Genomic DNA, 14,452 nt, shown 5'->3' with positions numbered 1-14,452 from the left:
ATGTGTATGTAGATAGATAGATAGATAGATAGATAGATAGATAGATAGATAGATAGATAGATAGATATAGACACAGAGAAAGTTAGTGAATGAGAGAGAAATGGAATAAAAAGAAGGAAAATACACAGAATGTATATATTTTCATGAGATAAAATAGATATATAGTCAACCGGTTTCTCTTTTGCTAATCATAACTAAGAAATTAGTTAAAATATTACAATTTTATGGTATCATAAGTTTTCAGTCCATGTTAGTAGTAGCGGGAAAGTTGTTTCGTCAACGAATCACTAACTAAATAAATCTAAGGGATGGTAAATAGCAAATTTATATATATAACATATATAATATATATAATATATATAATATAATGTATATGTTATATATAAATATATATATATATATATATATATATATATATATATATATATATATATATATATATATACCGGAGTAAGCACATGAAATGTGCAACAAGGTGGAAAAAAAGTACTCAAATACCAGAGGTAGAGTAATATGCTTTATTTAAAAGCAGCAGAAATATAACAAAAAAACCGTTACTCTGAGTTTCACGTTCCCGTTCATCGGACAGTTTTGTTAGAAACGGAGAAAGGATAACAATGCAATCGAAAGTAATATAAAATTAAAAATTTAAAACACATGGATTCATTTGATTGGTTGTTTCAAATAAGGGCCATGGATTGGTCGTTTCAATTAACGGTCAATGATGTGTAATTCACAGACCAAATAAATTTAATACAGATTCACCCTATTAAAAAAATATCGAAGAAAACCTTAAATAGAAAAATGGGCTCCAAATACATATTATAGATAATTAATTATATTCGAATTAACGCTTTAAAATCAAATCAATAAAATAAAGCATACGCTGCATTCAAAATAAAATAAAATTAAATTAAATTAAATTAAATTAAATTAAAATACAATAGCGTGTATGTATACAAGGCTATCCACAACATATATATATATCTATATATAAATATATACATCGAAATACACAGCTGCATACGCACAGACAATCTACGTATATAAGCCTATATTTACAAGGCACAGATATATACATAAGTACAAATCTACACACATATGCGCACACACGCATATAAGTTTGCGCATGGAAAACCTATGCACTGGTAATGACAATTGTATCTTAATGGAGTGGAGGGGTAAAGAGTAACGTATCTATAATAACGTTAAATATGGGAAAGGGGGTGGCGGGGGGAATGTAGTTGTCATAAAAAAGGGAAAGGAGAAAGAAAGAGAATAAAGAAAGAAAGAAAGAGAAAAAAGAAAGAAATAAATGGAAAAAAAGGAAGAAAAGAGAGGAGAGAAAGGCTGGGGATAGGAAGGAAGAAGTAGAGAGAGAAAATAAGCAAGAACATATAGTGAACGTGCATAAAAATTTAGATTGCGCATATATGCGTATACAAAAATGTATATAGCATCACGCATATAGATACATATGCTGATATGTACGCAAATAGTTACGATCATAACCTTGTACATACGCATGTACACATACAAGTATATGTGAGTGTGAACCTAATCGCACATACGCACATATAATAATATAGATGCATGTATGTATAAATAAACACAAGCATATGCCCTTACCGTGTATACACAAAAAATATACGCAAAAAATCATAACAGCATATGCACAAGTGCAAACCCAGGCCCCATATGTAAGCGTAGGTACATGTATATGAATACGTAAGTGCTTTAACTATACAGACATCTACATAAAAAAAAACCATTAGATTTCAGTGTATATATGCAGCAAACTTCTTAAACCGCTGGTTGTATAAAGGTTAAAACCAGGCGAAAATACAAGCATAAAAGAATACAAAGCGTAATTTTTCTTCTCCCTTGTTTTTACTTTTTACTTTTTACTTCATTCTATTCTATTTTTTTTTTTTAAAAACGCTTTGTATTCTTTTATGCATGTATTTTCGCCTGGTTTTAACCTTTATACAACCAGCGGTTTAAGAAGTTGGCTGCATATATACACTGAAATCTAATGGGTTTTTTATGTAGATGTCTGTATAGTTACAGCACTTACGTATTCATATACATATACCTACGCTTACATATGGGGCCTGGGTTTGCACTTGTGCATATGCTGTTATGATTTTTTGCGTATATTTTTTGTGTATACACGGTAAGGGCATATGCTTGTGTTTATTTATACATACATGCATCTATATTATTATATGTGCGTATGTGCGATTAGGTTCACACTCACATATACTTGTATGTGTACATGCGTATGTACAAGGTTATGATCGTAACTATTTGCGTACATATCAGCATATGTATCTATATGCGTGATGCTATATACATTTTTGTATACGCATATATGCGCAATCTAAATTTTTATGCACGTTCACTATATGTTCTTGCTTATTTTCTCTCTCTACTTCTTCCTTCCTATCCCCAGCCTTTCTCTCCTCTCTTTTCTCCCTTTCTTTCCATTTATTTCTTTCTTTTTTCTCTTTCTTTCTTTCTTTATTCTCCTTCTTTCTCCTTTCCCTTTTTTATGACAACTACATTCCCCCCGCCACCCCCTTTCCCATATTTAACGTTATTATAGATACGTTACTCTTTACCCCTCCACTCCATTAAGATACAATTGTCATTACCAGTGCATAGGTTTTCCATGCGCAAACTTATATGCGTGTGTGCGTATATGTGTGTAGATTTGTACTTATGTATATATCTGTGCCTTGTAAATATAGGCTTATATACGTAGATTGTCTGTGCGTATGCAGCTGTGTATTTCGATGTATATATTTATATATAGATATATATATATGTTGTGGATAGCCTTGTATACATACATACACGCTATTGTATTTTAATTTAATTTTATTTTATTTTATTTTATTTTATTTTATTTTGAATGCAGCGTATGCTTTATTTTATTGATTTGATTTTAAAGCGTTAATTCGAATATAATTAATTATCTATAATATGTATTTGGAGCCCATTTTTCTATTTAAGGTTTTCTTCCATATTTTTTTAATTATAGTCAATCTGTATTAAATTTATTTGGTCTGTGAATTACACATCATTGACCGTTAATTGAAACGACCAATTCATGGCCCTTATTTGAAACAACCAATCAAATGAATCCATGTGTTTTAAATTTTTAATTTTATATTACTTTCGATTGCATTGTTATCCTTTCTCCATTTCTAACAAAACTGTCCGATGAACGGGAACGTGAAACTCAGAGTAACGGGTTTTTTTTTGTTATATTTCTGCTGCTTTTAAATAAAGTATATATATATATATATATGTATATATATATATATATATATATATATATATATATATATATATATATATATAACATATATAACATATATATATATATATCTATATATATATATATATATATATATATATATATATATATATATATATATATATTTCATGTTTGTTCCTTCTCGAGCTATGCTTGGTTCATAAGGGCCCGGTTTCCCGGTTTTTCATTGGCGTATAGGTTCCCCACCTGTACGGGCGCCGGTCCTTCGCAGATGAGCTGCGAGATGCAGGAGGAAAGAGTGATAGAAAGTTGGGGTGAAAAATTCAGCTGAAGTTTACTCATTACCTTCTGCGGAGCCACGTGGAGGTTAGGTGTTTCGCTAATAAACACACACATCGCCCAGTCCAAGATTCGAACTCGCGATCCTTCGACTGCGAGTCCACTGCTCTAACCACTAGGCCATGTGCCTCAACACTCACACAAACACACACACACACACACACACACACACACACACACACATACACACACAAACACACACACACACACACACACACACACACACACACACACACAGATATGTATATAGGGGCAAACGTGGCTGTGTGATAAGAAGTTTGCTTCCCAACCAAATGGTTCCGGATTCGATCCCACTGCATCTCAGTTTGGGCAAATGTCTTCTTATATGATCTCGGGCCGACCAAAGCCTTGTGAGTAGATCTTGGTAGACGGAAACTGAAAGGAACTCGTCGTGTATGTCTGTGTGAGAGCATATGCCTTTGTGTTTGCTGATGTGGAGCAAACACAAAGGCACACACTCACACACACACAAATACGCTCACACATATACGACGGGCTTTTTTGAATTTCCGTCTACCATATCTACTCGCAAGGCTCTAGTCGGCCGGCCCGAGGGTATTCGAGAAGACGCTAGCCGTAAGTGCTACGCATTAAAATTTAACTCGAAACTAAATGGCTAAGAAGCGGACTTCTAAAGCACACACCGGATTTAATGTCTTTTGTCAGCAGTATACACAATCAAGCTGAAATGGAGGAACCGGAAACCTAATTACTACCAGCACTCCTAATATTACATACCTTTTTTCAATTGATAGTAGTCTGTGTGTTCACAATCTTCTGATTTCAAAGTGTTGTTTGTTGAGGCATCTTCGGATAACAGGCTACATATATCATTCTTATTGTCATAGTTGAATGCTAAGCATTCCTTGATTTGCTGACATTTCTTTGCGCAGTTGTTTGGGTGTGCAGCGATGTAAATGTAGATGGGACTTATTTTAAGTAATGCTCGCTGGACACGGATAAATTTTCCCAAACCTGAAAAGATAAATGCAAAATGGATGACGACCAAAGCAAAATGCTCTCCTCGGCGGTCTTGCTACCAAGATACTACCTCCCTATGCAACATGATGCTGTTGCTAAAATAATATACAATGCCATTGAGAAAAAAGACTGACTTGAAATAAATATAAAGAATCTCCCTGTTATTGAATACATTCACAGACATCAATACAAGGAATAGTGGTGGGACATCTCCATCAAAACTTCTGACAAGTGTAAATATAATTAGCCGGATATGGTTGTTTGAGACAGGCAAGAAAAAGCATGTACCATCATATAAGTCAGCGAAATTGGCTGCGATATATTTTATTCGATGCTCTAATGGCTCTTCTACATGTCTCATCATTACTACGCCACTGATTTTGTAGGCAAATTAAAATACATTAATTATTGATAGTTCTTAGTTGCTTATCAGAAACACCTGATATATTAGATATATTCTTTTCTACTCTATGCACAAGGCCCAAAATGTTTTGGGAGGAGGGAACCAGTCGATTAGATCGACCCCAGTACACAAGTTGTACTTAATTTATCGACCTTGAAAGGATGAAAGGCAAAGTCGACCTCGGCAGGATTTGAACTCAGAAAGTAAAAACAGACGAAATACCGCTAAGCATTTCACCCGGCGTGCTAACCTTTTCTATTTCTTTATTACCCACAAGGGGCTAAACATAGAGGGGACAAACAAGGACAGACAAAGGGATTAAATCGATTATATCGACCCCAGTGCGTAACTGGTACTTATTTAATCGACCCCGAAAGGATGAAAGGCAAAGTTGATCTCGGCGGAATTTGAACTCAGAACGTAGAGGCAGACGAAATACCGCTAAGCATTTCGCCCGGCGTGCTAACGTTTCTGCCAGCTCGCCGCCTTAAAGAATTGAAAGAAATATTCTGTTCTACTCTAGGCACAAGGCCTGAAATTTTGAGATAGGGGGACCAGTCGATTAGATCGACTCCAGTGCGTAACTGGTACTTATTTAATCGACCCCGAAAGGATGAAAGGTAAAGTCGATCTCGGCGGAATTTGAACTCAGAACGTAGCGGCAGACGAAATACCGCTAAGTATTTCGTCCGGCGTGCTAACGTTTCTGCCAGCTCGCCGCCATGATATAATTGATATATTACTTGTACAGAATGATGGAGAAGAACCTCTTTTTTTTCCCCAACACTTGCAGAAAATTTTGCTTCCGTGGTCGGCTAGTGGTATCTTTTAAGTGAATTTGAAGATCACGTTTAGTCTGAAAATGCTGGTATTTAGCTAAACGAAACTCTTGGCAATATTTTGTACAGTAAAACTGCGGACAAAACGCAACAATTTTTTGTTTTTTACCTCTTTACAGTCTTTCCAGTATCGACTTTGCCTTTCATCCTTCCGGAAACGATAAAATGGTTTAGTGGATAAAGTAAAATACCAATTAGATATATTGAATTCAAATTACGATGAACGTAAACAAACAAACAAAGTTTGCTTTTAGATGCGTTGAGATGTCTTAGAAAGTTAAAGAAGTGATTTTAAATTTTCAAACGCAGGATAATGCTAATAATATAGCCTGAACAGGATAAACTACCCCTATTTTGCAGAAAAAAAAGTGTAGGCGGCCAGCTTCCGCTGCTTCGAAATTTGTTTCAAAATACCAATGTTAGAAAATATGCATCTTACCTAGATCATCGCAATTGCCTTTGTATAGAGAATATCCTTCGTTACACACGCATGAACGTTTCCCGTGCATGATGTTGCATTCACTGTTTGCTTGGCATGGACCGGTTTTTATTATTTTAACTTTTCCACCTTTACGACATACTGATTTTGTAAGACAATCAGCGGAATATATTTCTTCGTGGAGCTAAAAAAAAAAGAGCAAATAAGAAATACATCTTCATCATTTTCTTGTTTCAGTCATTGAGTAAAATCGAACCTAGTACTTTTTTTTTAAAGTTTTCTACTTATTCATAGGCGCAGGAGTGGCTGTGTTATAAGTAGCTAGCTTACCAACCACATGGTTCCGGGTTCAGTTCCACTGCGTGGCACCTTGGGCAAGTGTCTTGTACTACAGCCTCGGGCCGACCGAAGCCTTGTGAGTGGATTTGGTAGACGGAAACTGAAAGAAACCCGTCGTATATATGTATATGTATATATATATATATATATATATATATATATATATATATATATATATATAGTGTGTTTGTGTGTCTGTGTTCAACCCGCAACATCGCTTGACAACCGATGCTGGTGTGTTTACGTTCCCGTAACTTAGCGGTTCGGCAAAAGAGACCGATAGAATAAGTACTAGACTTACAAAGAATAAGTCCTGGGGTCGATTTGCTCGACTAAAGGCGGTGCTCCAGCATGGCCGCAGTCCAATGACTGAAATAATTAAAAGAGAGTAAAAGAGAGAGTATTCTATCGGTATCTTTTTGCTGAAACGCAAAGTTACGGGGATGCAAACAAACCAACACCGTTGTCAAGCAGCCTGGAGACAGACACAAGCGCAAACACATACATGTTTTTAGCAGTACTTTGTTTGCAAGTTTTGAGTTCAAATTCTGCCCAGGTCTACTTAGCCTTTCATTCTTTCGGGGTTGAGATTGGTGTAATCGACTTAACCTCTTCCCCCAGAATTGCTGGCCTTGTATCAAAATTTGAAACCATTATCATTATTATTATCAGTAGTAGTAGTAGTAGTAGTAGTAGTAGTAGTAGTAGTAGTAATAGTAACGTAGGCGTTATCTATATTCCAAACCCCGCTCAATAACAAGAGAGCTTCAATTTAGTTGCTCAACCTGCTACAAATGTCAATTCAATTGCGATCAAATCACACTATCATCAATATAATGGAATTTCAGAAAAAAAAAAAGACAGCTGCTTAGATCAAACTTTTGTTTGTTTGATTAGGGACTGACCCAGAGCTACACAACAACAACAATTAATCAGAAGCTGTTGCTCCTTTTTCCTGACAATCCTATAATACATAATCAGTTTAATTTTTCTCGTAAGCGTAAATATGTAAGCTTTAAAGAAACCTAGAGATGTGTTATAATCACTTACTTTCATATAAATGCCGTTTTTGAAACAACCACATTCTGATTCAGAAACACATTCTTCTCCGCTAAGAAGAAATCCGGGTTTACACACACAACCTTCTGTGTATCTCGTACAGCTGAGGGTCTTATTAATACAAGATGGCTGACATTTTAATACTTTACCCTTGTATTCTTGATTGTTAGGACAAAGTTTCGCTGGAATGATAAAATCAGTTTTATACTGGAATTTTGTATAAAAGGAAAACAAAGCAAAAGGAAATACAATTTTCAAAATCTTCAATCCAGTTAATTTCTATTCACTTTGAAATGAAAATATATATATATATATATATATATATATATATATATATATATATATATATACAGAGAGAGGGGGGGAGCTAGAGGGTTGTGCGTGAGCGCACGCACATCCATATATATATATATATATATATATATATATATATATATATATATACAAGAGTGGGGGGCTGAAAAGTTCTTCGCTTTGAGTAAAAGAAAATACAGAAGGATCAGGTAATTATGATTTTATCCAGTAAATTATCCTCTCAGATTCACACACTTAATTCGGTGGTCCTTCAGTTTTTCCAAGTTCTGTAAAAGAATTCTGAAGTTTGGGCCCGCAACACAGTCTTTCGCGATACCCTTAAAACCAGGAACCTTTCAGCACCCCCTCGAATATATATATATATAAATATATATATATAAATGTGTGTGCGTGTGTGTGTGTGTGTGTGTGTGTGTGTGTGTGTGTGTGCGCGTGTGTGGTGTGTGTGTATGAAACTTACGGCAAAATGTTGTGGATCTCCATTTGACAACAATGCTTGCTTTTTCGCATTCACTTGAAAAGGCTTCAAGTATTTCACAAAGTTTATCTGCCTCATCTTTATTTTTCGCTGAACATAGACTGGCTCGACAAGATTTTTGTAATCTAGCAACATTTTCTTCACCAATAGTTTGAACACATTTTTGAAACACTGGTTTTTTAAAGATGGTATCACATTGCATTGGTTGACTGCATTCCACAGTCAATGCTTGGGACTTACAACTGAAAATAGACAGCAAAAACTAAATGAACCATTGTAAAGAAATACCGTTTGATACATACAATTGTTTATAGCAAACAAATAACTACTACTTTAAAACATTTTCAGAGGGCAGAACTTTTCTGGAAAGGGCTACTATATTGTATGTAAGCACTGAAAAGATCCTCTTTCTCTCAATTCTTAAACTAGCAACGTTCTATAAACAAAAACAAGCATTCCATGCATTTCCGCGATATTGTAAATTAATTTCCTCCTTAATTTTACTGAAATATCTCTCCTACTTATATCATGCTGAAGATTTGGAAACAGAATGAAATAGTACTCTACAAGATACCCTCCCCCAATTAAAAACTGTAAGATCTTTGCAATGGACTTATAAAAAATTAAATATGTGAACTGTATGTTTCTTCCTCTTATTCCTTAATTTCAATTTCAAATTTCTAAACCCACCATTTTGGGGGAATGTTTATCTCCCTTATATTAACGGTCATAACGAGAGGGAGCCACGAGCATATAAAATATAGTTCTACATGTGATTTTATGGTTTATACCCAGGAAGAAAACACTTCGAGATTTCATAAAAGGAAAGTACATAGTCGGTTCCGAAAGAGAGCAGTGCAAAATTATATCAAAGAGTGAAGATCTGGTGCGAACGCAAGCAAATTGGTTGGCTTCCGCCAAAGGAACTCCAAGCCTAGATATGTATATAAAATTTTTCACTAGGGATCTTGATATCAGAATTATCGTGAATGCCAGAAAGTCAATTCTGGTCCAATTTTGGGTGAAGAAAGAAGGTGATACATTGTTCGATGTCTTTATAGGTATTTTTGATGGGGCTGAAATCGCCGACCTCGTCGGGTTATACATTGTGAATACCCTCAAGAGACGTACCCATCCACATTGGTCGGCCTTACACGCACACACATTTGTATACATGCGTATGTATGAGCATGTATGTGCGTGTGCGCACACATGTTCGTTAATATATGTGTGTGCGTGTGCGTATGTGTCGGTGTGTGCGTACACACCCTTGTACAGATGCACACGTTCGCATCAATACAGACATGCACGCAAAAGCATATGAACACGTCTACACACCCACATATACAGTTATACACTTACACTACCACCCCTTCCTACTTTCCCTCCGACGACAACCCGACCGATTTCCTGTCCACCACGCGGTCGATTTCTTGTGATAGACAGATAAATAGATACACAGACCACACACACACACACACACACATATATATATACATGCATTCAAAGAAACATATACATACACACATATATAAAAAGGGGTGAGATGATGATGGTGGCGGGGGGGTTATGGTAGATAGATGGACAGATAGAAGGACAGAGAGATAAGGCGGCGAGTTGGCAGAAACGTTAGCACGCCGGGCGAAATGCTTAGCGGTATTTCGTCTACCGTTACGTTCTGAGTTCAAATTCCGCCGAGGTCGACTTTGTCTTTCATCCTTTCGCGGTCGATAAATTAAGTACCAGTTACGCACTGGGGTCGATGTAATCGACTTAATCCCTTTGTCTGTCCTTGTTTGTCCCCCCCTATGATTAGCCTCTTGTGGGCAATAAAGAAATAAGAAACGTTAGCATGCCGGGCGAAATGCTTAGCAGTTAGGGTCTGAATCTACCGTTACGTTCTGAGTTCAAATTCCGCCGAGGTCCACTTTGCCTTTCATCCTTTCGGGAGTCGATAAATTAAGTACTAGTCACACACAGGGGTCGATGTAATCGACTTAATCCCTCTGTCTGTCCTTGTTTGTCCCCTCTATGTTTAGCCCCTTGTGGGCAATAAAGAAATAAGAAGGACAGAGAGAAAGAGAGAGAGAAAGACAAAATTAAATAATTAAACAACACGTTTGTTACATACGAAGTTTTAGGCTGCACTTGAAGTCCTTTTCTAGAAACCTTAATCATACCAGTTGGTGTTGACAGCAAATCATCCTTCTTACCATTACAGTTACCGCAATTACCTTCTACTTTTTCAGCAAATGATATTGGAAGTGTGACGTGTGCTTGGTGTACACCATCATATTTTACCGTCAATCCCCAGTCTGTTGTTAGTGATATCCAACCAACAGATAATCGAACTGTGAAGTCTTTGGTTATTAACGGTAAAGATCTTTCCTCAGAATTCACCTGAAATAAATCGATAAAATATATGATTAGGTCTTTCTATCTTTCACTCGATTCAGTCGTTAGACTACGGCCATGCTGAAGGCACCGCCTTGAAGAATCTTTAGTCGAACAAATTAACCACAGCACTTATTTATTTATTTTTTTTTTTAGTATCTGTCTCTTTTGCCGAACCACTAGGTTGCGGGGACAGAAATACACCAACACCAACTTTCAAGCTGTTGTGGGAAGACAAACACGAGTGTGTGTGTGTGTGTGTGTGTGTGTGTGTGTGTGTGTGTGTGTGTGTGTGTGTGTGTGTGTGTGTGTGTGTGTGTGTGTGTCTCATCCATTTTTGTCCCGCACGTCACACTAGGTAAATGAGAACTGTGACCAAGGACGTCTTGTTCAGAAAACTCAGCATTTTTTTAAATTATAAGGTCAATGTAAATAAACACTTTATGGTTTTTTATGCTACTCCGAAGAAAGTGATTTACATTTTTAGGTGAAAAACCCAGAAATATGATGTAATGTACATCATATTTCTGGGTTCTTCTTCAAAAAATTCATTCTACATTCCAGAAAAAAAAATAGTGTAATACTTGCCTGTGTAGTCAAATTTTACTGTAAAAATGAATCAATATAAATCTTCGAGATTTATAGTTTAAATATTTCATAATTTGTATCTCCTGAATGTCATGTGTGTCATGTAACAATGGCCATATAACGAATAAGAAAGGAAAAGTCACAAAGCGACACATATTGGGCGGTGATAAAAGGAAGGGAGATAATCAAATAAGTATTTAGACTTTAAAAACAACAAAGAAAATGAATAATACTACCAATATTGTACTGAATGGCAACAGTCGAACGGTGGTATTTTTGAACTTCGTTTCGACTATTCGAGTGACGGTGGGCTCTGAAATTGAGTACTCCTTTGTTTTTATTATTTTAACTATAAAGTCTGTATAGTTGGTTCCAGGCACGGATTTCACCAACGTTTCACTGCAAGAACCGTTAAACTGTAACATTTGGTCATCGAATGTCCGGTAAAACATTTTGCCAAACGTCATGCAAGAGCATTCTGGTTTCGCTGTTGAAGACAGAAAAATAAAAATAATAGAGTATAAACAGATTATTTATTTATTTAACTAACGTTGTTGTTGTTAATGCGAGGAGCTAGCAAAATCGTTACCATGCCAGGGCAAAATGCTAAGTAGTATTCCATCTGGCTTTACGTCCCTGTTTCAAATGCCACCGAGACTATCTTTGTCTTTCATCATTTCGGGGTCGATAAAATAAGTACCAGTTGAGTATTGGAGTCGGTGTTATCGGCTAACACTTTCCTCCAAGATTTCAGGCCTTGTGCCTTTAAGAGAAAGTATTATTATTATTATTATTATTATTATTATTATTATTATTATTATTATTATTATTATTATTATTATCATTATTATTATTATTATTGCTGGTATCGTTCAGGTTTATTGTTATTAATATTGTTTTTGTTGTGATTTCTATTGGTTTTTTGTTTCTTTTTTGTTACAAGTGCGGCGAACTAGTAGAATCGTTAGAGCGTCGGACGAAATGCCTTGTGGTAGTTCTCTCGATTCTTTGTTCTGAGCTCAAATCCTATTGAGATCTTTTTTGCCTTTCATTACTCCAGGGCAACACCCTTCCCTCAAAATCATTGGCCTTGTACCTAAATCAGAAGCCATTGTTTATTAAAATCAGTGATTTGGCAGAATCATTAAAGAGACGGACAAAGGGCTTTGCAACATTTAGTTTGGGCACTTTATGTTCTGAGTTCGGATCCTGCCGGGTCCGACTTGGCTTTTCATCCCTCCAGAATCGATTAAATAAAAACCAGTCAAATGCCCAGAAAAAATACTGGCTTAATACCTAAATCAGAAGTAGAAACTGTTGTTGCTACGGTGGTTTGCAGAATTGTTTCAGTGTCAGACGAAATACTTTGTGGTATTTATTGTGGTACTTTACGTTCTGAGTTCAATTTCAGTGGAGGTCAACTGCGTTTTACATTTATTCGTTGTCGCTATAATAAAGTACCAGTCAAGTACAAGTTCCATAGTATCGATTTCCCCACCCGTAAATCTGAAACCATTATTACATGAATATGACAGGAGGAAAATGACAGAATATTCAAATTAACTTCATTTACTAGTTTATAAAGAGACAAAGTTTACCTTTTTCGCAACTTTTTCCAATAAAATAAGGAGTGCATTCACATGTGTAAGATGTTCCATTATTTGTACAGCTACCATTATTTTTACAAGGTCTGATGTGACAGGGATCAACTGTAGAAGACAAAGGAAGTGAAAGTACTTATAGATCACGAATCTTAGAAATAACGAAATGTATTTCTGAGTTTACACCGAATATAAACTATTTTATTAACATAAACTATTTCGTGTATGTGTGTGTGTGTGTGTGTGTGTGTTTATATATGAGAGAGAGAGACAGACAGACATATACGTATATATGTGTATGTAAGTGCGTGTGTGTTGCTTCCATATGTGTACGAAGATGTAAATGTGATTAGATGTACCTATGGAACAGTCCTTTCCTCTGTAGACAGGTTGACATTGACAACTGAAATCGTCGTTTTTATTTGTGCATGTTCCTCCGTTTTGACAGGGACTGCTAGAGCAAGGTGGTTCTGGAAAATAATTTCAGTGAAATCATGAATTAGAAGTAATGACTGACACAGAAGAAAATATATTCGATATTTTTACCCTTCAAACTGAAACAACGTTCTGAGTTCAACCCCAACTCTTTAAATTCTTAGTTCAAACCCCTCCGTAGACAGTTTTACTTTTGAGCCTTTGAGAAAATATAAAAAATATTACTAGTGTAGTCTACTGGATCGGGTGGAACTATTAAAGATTTGGACAAAATGGTTTGTGATATTTTTTCTGGGTCTGTATGTTCTGAGTACTCAGGAAAATACAGGAGAAATTTGTGTATCTAGTAGGAAAATGGGGTTGTGTAAAAGGATGTAAAAGGGAGACAAGGGTAAACCAGCGTAGTATTCTCCCATGAAAATTACATAGCAAGCATGTAATGTAGGGAATCGTTCGCCAACCTGATATCGCAAGGAAAGATTGCGCTATTAAGGATCTAAATGTCATGTGCTTAGGCAGACTTAGTGAAATACCTGTGACAGGATAACGTACTGCGAACACTCAGTTACTTGTTTGTTAGTCTAACAATACAGCTTTTTACAGTTTTGATAAAACGGTAACGTCTCATGCCCCTTACTGAACCATTTTTGCTTCTTGTTGTTTGCTTAGTCAAGGGGACAGGATATTATTTACGACAATCATAAACCCTTTGTAATAAGGTAAACCATAGGCTTTCAAGTGCAGTTTAAATATCTGTCAATCGACGTCATATATATATATGAAAAAAGTAATAGACTCCCATCACACCGGTAAATCATGTCTGTAATGTACTCACATCGCCTGAAGGGAAGAGAGGCTTTCCGGTGACGAAATACAACACCAAAATACAAGTCCTAGGTAAGGTTTTAAACTGCGTCCGGTAGTGGGCTCTTGGT

The 14,452-nt window shown here is 36.0% G+C and overlaps 2 protein-coding genes across 6 annotated transcripts in view; both read right to left on the bottom strand.

Annotated features, from left to right (window-relative positions):
• LOC106873942 (uncharacterized) overlaps window positions 1-14,452 on the bottom strand; it is a 66,408-nt gene that overhangs the window by 1,796 nt on the left and 50,160 nt on the right. For all 5 annotated transcript variants that reach the window (XM_089349551.1, XM_089349552.1, XM_089349554.1 and 2 more), the window contains 8 exons: window positions 13,442-13,552; window positions 13,080-13,190; window positions 11,718-11,968; window positions 10,631-10,899; window positions 8,482-8,741; window positions 7,698-7,888; window positions 6,309-6,492; window positions 4,385-4,621 (listed from right to left, as the gene is read on the bottom strand). In XM_089349551.1, coding sequence (XP_089205677.1) covers window positions 4,385-4,621; window positions 6,309-6,492; window positions 7,698-7,888; window positions 8,482-8,741; window positions 10,631-10,899; window positions 11,718-11,968; window positions 13,080-13,190; window positions 13,442-13,552 — 1,614 coding nt within the window. The remainder of the gene's footprint in view (window positions 1-4,384; window positions 4,622-6,308; window positions 6,493-7,697; window positions 7,889-8,481; window positions 8,742-10,630; window positions 10,900-11,717; window positions 11,969-13,079; window positions 13,191-13,441; window positions 13,553-14,452) is intronic.
• The window catches only part of LOC128247370 (zonadhesin-like), a 105,962-nt gene that overhangs the window by 79,180 nt on the left and 12,330 nt on the right, over window positions 1-14,452 (bottom strand). The gene's annotated exons all lie outside the window — the stretch shown is intronic.

The sequence above is a fragment of the Octopus bimaculoides genome, chromosome 3, assembly GCF_046866305.1.
Source record: "Octopus bimaculoides isolate indiv1 chromosome 3, ASM4686630v1, whole genome shotgun sequence".
NCBI classification, from domain to species: domain Eukaryota; kingdom Metazoa; phylum Mollusca; class Cephalopoda; order Octopoda; family Octopodidae; genus Octopus; species Octopus bimaculoides.
The sequence above is the reverse complement of the archived record's forward strand: the minus strand, read 5'-3'. Positions and strand labels throughout refer to the sequence as shown.